The sequence below is a fragment of the Heterocephalus glaber genome, unplaced genomic scaffold (assembly GCF_053883595.1).
Source record: "Heterocephalus glaber isolate CG9 unplaced genomic scaffold, H.glaber_assembly_v1.0 deba00000071, whole genome shotgun sequence".
Classification (NCBI taxonomy): Eukaryota; Metazoa; Chordata; class Mammalia; order Rodentia; family Bathyergidae; genus Heterocephalus; species Heterocephalus glaber.
Window position 1 is genome coordinate 19472915 of NW_028258137.1, and position 8678 is coordinate 19481592.

General features: G+C 38.6%; 1 protein-coding gene and 1 pseudogene across 5 annotated transcripts in view; both read left to right on the top strand.

Annotated features, from left to right (window-relative positions):
* Nucleotides 1–8377, top strand: part of Nae1 (NEDD8 activating enzyme E1 subunit 1) — a 39990-nt gene extending 31613 nt beyond the window's left edge. For all 5 annotated transcript variants that reach the window (XM_004843095.3, XM_021256935.2, XM_087181953.1 and 2 more), the window contains 3 exons: nt 5441–5555; nt 5636–5685; nt 8126–8377. In XM_004843095.3, the coding sequence (XP_004843152.1) occupies nt 5441–5555; nt 5636–5685; nt 8126–8235 (275 nt within the window). In that variant the 3' untranslated portion in view covers nt 8236–8377. The remainder of the gene's footprint in view (nt 1–5440; nt 5556–5635; nt 5686–8125) is intronic.
* On the top strand, nt 5354–5422 carry LOC147830652 (U2 spliceosomal RNA; annotated as a pseudogene).
* Nucleotides 8378–8678: the final 301 nt, after the last annotated feature.

Here is an 8678-nt window from a genome sequence, read left to right on the forward strand (position 1 = left end):
TGCCTGTCCATTTTCTGATATCATCTTCAATCTCTCTTTTCAGAGTGCCATAGTTTTCAGAGAAGAGGTCTTTGATTTCTTTTGTTAGGATGATTCCTAGGTATTTCAGTTTTTTGGATGTTACTGTGAAAGGAATTATTTGCGCTATTTCTCTCTCAGTGAGTCTGTCATTCGTGTAGAGGAAAGCTCTTGATTTTTGTGTGTTGACCTTGTAACCAGCTACTTGACTGAATTTGGTTATTAAGTCTAGAAGACTTTTGGTGGAGTTCTTGGGGTCTTCTGTATAGAGTATCATGTCATCTGCAAATAATGACAATTTGACTTCTTCATTTCCTATCTTTATTCCTTTCTCTTGTCTGATTGCCGTGGCTAATGTTTCCAGAACTACATTGAACAACAGTGGTGATAGTGGACATCCTTGTCTTGTTCCTGATTTTAGTGTGAAGGATTTCAGTTTTTGACCATTTAGTATGATATTGGCTGTTGGTTTTTCATAGATGGCTTCTATCAGTTTGAGGTAGAGACCATCTATTCCAATTTTTTGTAGGGTTTTTATCATAAATGCATGTTGGATTTTGTCAAATGCTTTTTCTGCATCTATGGAGATAATCATATGGTTTTTGTCTTTGGCTCTATTGATATAGTGTATTACATTAACGGATTTTCGTATATTGAACCTCCCTGCATCCCTGGGATGAATCCCACTTGATCAGGGTGTATGATCTTCTTGATGATCTTCTGCATTCTGTTTGCCATTATCTTATTAAGGATTTTTGCATCTACGTTCATTAGTGAGATTGGCCTATAGTTCTCTTTTTCGGTTGGGTCTTTCTCTGCTTTGGAGATCAAGGTGATGCTTGCTTCCAGGAATGAATTTGGGAGGATTGCTTCCCTTTCAGTTTCATTGAAGAGTTTAAACAGTAGTGGCAGCAGTTCCTCTCTAAATGTCTTGTAGAATTCAGCGGTGAAGCCATCAGGGCCCGGGCTTTTCTTAGGTGATAAGTTTTTAATTACGTTTTCAATTTCATTGGTTGATATTGGGTTGTTCAGAATTTTTAGGTCTTCTTCATTCAACTTTGGTAATTCGTATGTATCTAGGAATCTGTCCATTTCTTCTGTGTTGTCCATCTTATTGGCATATAGGTTCTGGAAGTAGGTATTGATGATCATCTGGATTTCTGCTGGGTCTGTTGTAGTTTCACCCTTTTCATTCCTAATTGCATGGATTTGGGCCTTTTCTTTCCTTTTTCTGACAAGGTTGACTAAAGGTTTATCAATTTTGTTGATTCTTTCAAAGAACCAACTCTTGGCTTCATTGATTTTTTTGTATCGTTCTCTTAGTCTCCATTGCATTGATTTCTCCCCTGATCTTTATAATTTCTTCCCTTGTATGAGCTTTGGGGTTGTCCTGCTCTTCTTTTTCTAGAAGCTTGAGGTTCAGCATCAGGTTGTTTAATTGGGCTTGTTCTGTTTTCCTAATATGCGTATTCACTGCTATGAATTTCCCTCGTAAGACTGCTTTCATTGTGTCCCATAGATTCCGATATGTTGTATTGTCATTGTCATTTAATTGAAGGAACTGTCTGATTTCTTCTTTAATTTCCTCTGTGACCCATTGGTTATTCAGAAGTGTGTTGTTCCATTTCCACCTGTTTATGAAATTTTTTGAGTTTCTTTTGCTATGGATCTCCAATTTCATCGCACTATGGTCTGATAATATACAGGGGATAACTTCAATTCCTTTGCACTTACTTAAACATGTTCTATGTGTGAGTATGTGGTCTATTTTGGAGAATGATCCATGTGCAGCTGAGAAGAATGTGTATTCTGATTTTGTGGGGTGGAAGACTCTGTAAACATCTGTTAAGTTCATTTGTTCAAGAGTTCGATTGAGTTCTAGTATTTCAGTACTTATTTTTAGTCTAGTTGATCTATCTATTCGTGACAGTGTGGTGTTGAGGTCCCCCACTACAATTGTATTAGTGCATATATGGCTTTTCATGTCCGTTAGTATTTGTTTTATATAGTTGGGTGCACTAGTGTTTGGTGCATAGATATTTATGATTGTCATCTCTTCCTCTTGGATTCTTCCCTTTACAAGGATGCAGTGTCCTTCTTCATCTCTCTTAATCAGTGTTGGTTTGAACTCTACTTGATCTGCAAAGAGGATAGCTACTCCTGCTTTTTCTCGGGTTCCTGTCACATGGAGTATTGTTTTCCACCCTTTAACTTTCAGTCTATGAGTTTCCTTTTGAATTAAGTGTGTTTCTTGTATGCAGCATGTTGTTGGATTTTGCTTCTTGACCCATTCTGCCAGTCTCTTTCTTTTGGTTGGTGAATTGAGACCATTAACGTTGATGGTTATAACTGAAACGTATTGACTTGTCATTGCCATGACGTTTTCTTTTTGTTGGGTTCTCCCCCTTTCCATTTAATTTCTTGTCATGCCAGATGGGTTCATTCTGCTTTGCTTCCTGGGGTTGTGATCCTCAACGTCTGTTCCTAGGCTATTGTGTAAAATTGTTTGGAGTGCTGGTTTGGTATTCACGAAGTTCCTAAGGTGCTCTTTGTCATGAAAGTATCTTATTTCTCCATCCATTTTGAAAGATAGTTTTGCAGGGTACATCAATCTGGCTTGGAGGCTGTTTTCTTTTAGGGCTTGGAATATGTCACTCCAAGCTCTTCTTGCCTTGATTGTTTGTGTTGAGAGAAGTCTGCTGTCATTCTGATGGGCTTTCCTTTGTATGTGATTTGTTTCTTTTCTCTGACTGCTTGGAGAACTTTGTTCTTCTGTTGAGTTTCTGGAATCTTAACAATTATATGCCTATGTGTAGATTTTTTTGATCAAGGCTATTTGGAGTCCTATATGCCTCACTTATCTGTATGTCAAGCTCTTTTCCCCTGCTTGGGAAGTTTTCTGCCATTATTTCTGTGAAGAGATTTTTTATGTCATCTGCACCCTCTCCTGTTTCTTCATTGAGCCCAATCAGTCTTATGTTATTCTTTTTTGCATCACCTAGCAGCTGCTGGATTGATTTCTCATGTTCCCTTATAATTTTGAAGCACTTTTTCTTTTCCTGGTCACTAATTGCAATCTTATCTTCTATATCTGAAATTCTGTCCTCACACTGGCTCATTCTGCTGTGTAGACTTTCAATGGAGTTTTTCATGTCCTGGAAATCTATTTGCATCTGTTTTATGGATTCCATTTGTTTCTTATGTTGGGATTCCATCATGTTCCTGAGCTCCTCTCTAGATTTATTAATCATGTCTTGCACTAAGGGCACAATTTCTCCTGTTATCTGAGAAATTATTTCTGATTTCCTTTTTTCCAGATCCCCTTTTGTTGCCAGTTCAGTGGGTCCAGGTGGTTGAGTATCAGAGGGTTCCATCTCATTTCCCTTTGGGGTTGCTGTAGGTGATCTGGAAGTCTGGTTTTGAGACTTATTTATGTGTTTTCTCATTTTGACTGGGGCGGGGGGCTGTTAGCGCCTGCACGGATTACCTCCTCTGAGCTGGGTGAGGTGGGACAGGGGCCAGGAGCAGCGGTAGGGATGGTGACCCAAAAACCCTTTCCTGTGGGCTGGGAGCAGCCGGAGGGATGGTGGCCGGGAAACCCCTTCCTCTGGGCCAGGAGCAGCGGGACAGAAGGTGGCCCAAAAGCCCTTTCCTCTGGGCTGGGAGCAGGGGGAGGGATGGTGACCGGGAAGCCCCTCCCTCTGGACCAGGAGCAGTGGGATGACGGCCAGAGGCCCCTACCTCTGGGCTGGGAACAGTGGGACTCAGTACCTTGGTCTGGTGGTCTGGTGTCCTCTGCGCCTTGGTAATGTGGAATCAGGTGGCTGCCTGTCTGCCTCTGGCAGTTTCTTTGAGGGTTTGTATAGTTGTATGATGCCTGGGCTGAAGTCATTCTGAGGGCTTGATTAGTTAGACATCTGACAAGATATTTTCACTCAAATGTCTGCCGGAGTAAAGATGACAGGAACAACCAAGGGCTGGTCAGGCTTCTCTCCATGTAGCAAATTTGAGCTTCCTTTTAGCCTGGCAGTCCTAGGGTAGACTTGTTTACATGTTGGCTGGCTTCTCCAGAGTTAAAATTCCAAGAGATTCAAGTAGAAGGGACAAAGTTTTTTATGACCTTCCCTTTGAAGGCACACAACAGCACTTAACATTGTGTTCCATAGGTTTTACAGAGTCAGCTTACATTAAGAGTGGGAACAAATTGCATGTCAGCCTGAAGGACGTTTCGGGAGCCATCATGGGACAGTAGCTACCATGTAGAGCACAGGCTTTACTGTTAACTGGGTTCCAATCCAAGCTCTGTCTGACCTTGAATAAGCCACTATTGCTCTCCCAAGTCCCAGTTCTCTGATTTATGTGATGGTAGGTAATATTATCAACTCTTTGTATTGTAATGGTTAAATATGTGGCGTATGACAGCCGCTTAAAACACTGCCAGCACCTTTGTAAGTACTCAGTAAAGTGTAGATAGTACTATTATGACGAAGAGGGCCGGGGATTTAGCTCAGTGGTTCCGCCGCCTGCCTTGCAAGTGCAAGGTCCCAACTTCCATCTCCAGTACCAAAAAAAAAGAAGAGTAGTGATAATAGTTTTTTAAACTAGGAAGTTAAAAGATACTGATTTCTAAAATAATATCTAACAATTATCATAATTATATTTCTCCTCTAGCAGTAATAATAGCTTACCTTTGCAGACATTGCCATTAACCACTTTCACTTTACCCCTAGCGTCACTCAAGTATTGCATTTGTTTACATACCGACTATCCAGAGCTTCACTCTGGCAGGTGTCATTTCAACCAGTTGATTCTTGTATGAAATAAATTTGATAAAATTGTCTTTGATATTTTCTGTTATCTTATAAAAATAATGAAAAAATATTCCATTTTAGTCATCTGTATTTTAAATAATTGGACTGGTAAATTAAGAACTGCCTGGGGCTGGGGATTTAGCTCAGTGGCTCTCCCGCCTGCTTCGAAAGCGCAAGGACCTGAGTTCGATCCCCGGTACCAAAAAAAAAAAAAAAAAAAAACTGCCTGGACTCATATTCTAGGTTTGCTATTTATGAGCTGAGTAATCTATTTGTGCCTCAATTTTTACATCTGTAAAATGAGGATGATAGTAACTAAATCTGTGCCTCAGTTTTCTGATTCGTAAGTGATGATAGTACTATCTACTTCATGAAAAATGAAGATTAAATCAGTTAAGTTTCCAATATTTGCAAATAACACTTTCTATTATTTTTGTTCTTCAGTTTATACCTTACTATTTTGAGTAGAACATCTGCAGGCAGCAGAACCACTGAGCTAAATCCCCGGCCCTGATTAATTTTGAATCACTTCTCGGCCTTTTGGCTAAGATCAAGTGAAGTAATTTTGAATAATTTATTTTTAAAAAATTAATTTGTATGTATTGTTTTAGGGGTATCTAACTATCAAGTAGAAGAAGATATAGGAAAATTGAAGTCCTGTCTCACTGGCTTCCTTCAGGAATATGGATTATCTGTAATGGTGAAAGATGATTACGTCCATGAATTGTGAGTATTCTTCAGGGTATATAAGAGATAAACTGCGTGTTGTAAAGCTAATCTAAGTTCATCTATGTTCTTTCTTATAGTTGCCGATATGGAGCTGCTGAGCCACACACCATTGCTGCATTCTTGGGGGGTGAGTTCCATAGATAAGGCTTATCTGTTAGTTACATAATACTGTTACTACATATTTCAATACCAAGTTTTGTTTCCATAGCTATTTATTTAGGGCAGTCAGTGTGTCAGGATGTCACATTAAGTTTAGATGATTTGGTAGCAACCTGCCGCCACCCCCCCACCCAAATACTGGTCTTCCTACTTCTGTCTCTCCCCCTTCATCCATCTTAAGTGCTTGGAGAGTCATTAGTCCTTCTGAAGAATAGTCTTGATCATGTTTCTCACTTAACTGTCTGTACCACCAGTGCTTGCACGCACGCATGCATGCACATACACACATGCTGTCATACTTAACACTTCTTCTCTTCTCTCTCCAGCAAACCTCAGAAGCACGTCTTGGGACTTTAGCTTGATATCAGAGACCCTGTGTTCTGGTTCCACATACCCTTTCCTACTCCTATAGCTTTACTTTGCTGGGCTTCTTTGCCTCAGAAATCTATTTTTGCATGTCCAAAACCTTTCTATTCTTCAGGGCCTAATTAAAAGGTGCTATCTCTTTCATAAAAACGTTATTTCTTTCCCTCCCTCACTCTGCTCCTCCTCGTCTTAGTTCAGGCTACTATAACAGAATAACATGGACTGGGTGTCTTATAAACAGCAGAAATTTATTTTTCACTGTTCTGGACATCTGAGATAAGGGTATCAGCAGGATCAGAGTCTGGTGAGAATCCACTTCCTTATTCATAGATGCCTTCTTGCTGTGTCCTCACATGATGGAAAAAATTGCAAGAGAATTCTCCAGGATCTCCTTTATAAAGGCATTAACCCATTCAGTAGGTCTTTATCCTTATGACCTAATCTCCCTGTGGCCCCAGCTCCTGATACCAGTCACATTGAGGGGTTAGGCTTTCAACAGATGAATTTGAGGGGTAAAGAATGATGACACATTCAGTCCATAATGCCCTCAAAAACAAACAAAAACTTATTCTCCAGCCAGTGACCTTTTATAGACTGAGCCATTTGCTTGTGATATTTTCCTTCTAGATGATTAATGGCTTGAAAGTAGACCCAGGTCTGATTAATACTTAGTGTTCCAAATGCAAATGAATGATACAGAGCTAAGGAAACTGTATTCTAAGAAAACACAAACTAAAGCCTGAATCTGGAAAATTTATTTTAAATAAAACCAGTCTCATGCCTAATAGAAAACCTGCCAGTTCATAGAAAAGGGCAAATTTATCAAAGAAGAGACACAACCAGAGAGAGTAGATTACTTCCTATAGCAGAAAAAAGTATAAATTGAAGTTTTTATTTCTGTGTTTTATACTTATTTTGAACAGTGTTGTTATATTCCCTCACATTCTTCAGGATAGGCAATGTTACCCCTCTGTGAGGCCATCCAGATTCTAAAACTGAGCCCTCTCCTTGGACTCACGTCTTCTTACCTATTCTCCTTAGCACTGAGGATTGTTTTTTTGTTTGGTTTGGTTTTTTGGTTTTGTTACTGTTGTTGTTGTTGTTTTGCAGTACCAGGGATTCAACTCAGGATCTTGAGCTTGCGAGACAGGCACGGTGCCACTGAGCTAAGTCCCCAGCCCTTCTTTTTTGGTTTTTTGAGGCAGGGTCTCCCTTGGTAGTTCAGGCTGGCCCTGAAATCACTGTGTAGCCCAGGCTGGCCTCAAAGTCATGCCGATCCTCCTTCCTCAGCCTCCTGAGTGTTGGGATTACAGGCATGTGCCACCACATCTGGTGATCATTTTATTATTTGTAAATTATTTCTCTCTCACTGCTAGAAAGTAAGGTCCATAAAAGCAAGTAGCAGATTCTTTTGTATTTTGTTGCCTGCTGTATCATGAGTCTGAAGTTTTATGTTGTCATTGAATGCTTTCGGAAAGAAGCATCTTCAGGTTATAAAAGATGCAGAACTTTATTTGTGGTGTTTTCTTTTGTCTTTTGTTTAGAATAATTATAGCAGGTTGGCAGTATTTAATATAGGTCCTTTTGAAGTTACAAATATATAAATAAATATAACTATCTTTATTATTGTAAAAGTAAAATAGGCACAAGGTAAAATTCAAATTCAACATAAGGGTGGTTTTTTGTTGAATCTTTTATGCCTCTATATATCCTTTTAAAAAGTTCCATCAACCAAACTACTACTGTTTAAACTTTATTTTGTTCACTTACTGTATCTTGCCAGTGTTTTTACACTACAATAAAAATACTCCATTCTTTTAATTTGTGGTGTAATAACCAATTGTGTTACTAACTCAAAACTCATTTCCTTTAATGCCACAATTATAAGGAATGGTAGTTTTCTATTTTGATATGACAGTAACCTATGTCTGTTTTGGGTTGCTTTTGAACATTGCTTATGGAAAGGTTTCTTTACAGAATTGAGTAATTTTAACTATTGACATTTTCTTCTTTCAACAATTTGCTTTTCTTTTTCTTTGCAGGAGCTGCTGCTCAAGAGGTTATTAAAATAGTCACCAAACAATTTGTAATTTTTAATAATACCTACATTTATAGTGGCATGTCACAAACTTCTGCAACTTACCAGTTGTAGATTAAGCACCCAGTATACTGTGTTAATGACTGAAATTGTAATTGTTTTCAGTAAAATTACTGTACAGTCTAATCTGTAAAATTATGCTGAAGGACAGCTGTTAAATTGTTTCCTCAATAAACATTTTTCTCATTTGTAATAATGTAGTGTTATTTGGAAGGGAGGGGAAAGGAAGCACTCATTTTCCCAGAGAATAAGTTATCCATTTCTCATTGAGTTCATTGTTACTGGCTTGTTATTTCAGTTACTTATCATAGGTTATCTTTATTTCACTAAATAGCCTAAAATATTCTTTCACTACCATCTTAAATAATGAATTTTAGCTACATGGGGATTTTAGCTATGGACACTTTAGGACCATCATTATTTGTTAAAAATGAATACAATGTAGTAGGAAACATTACAGAATATGTAGTTTTATCAGAAAACAAAACCAGCGACTT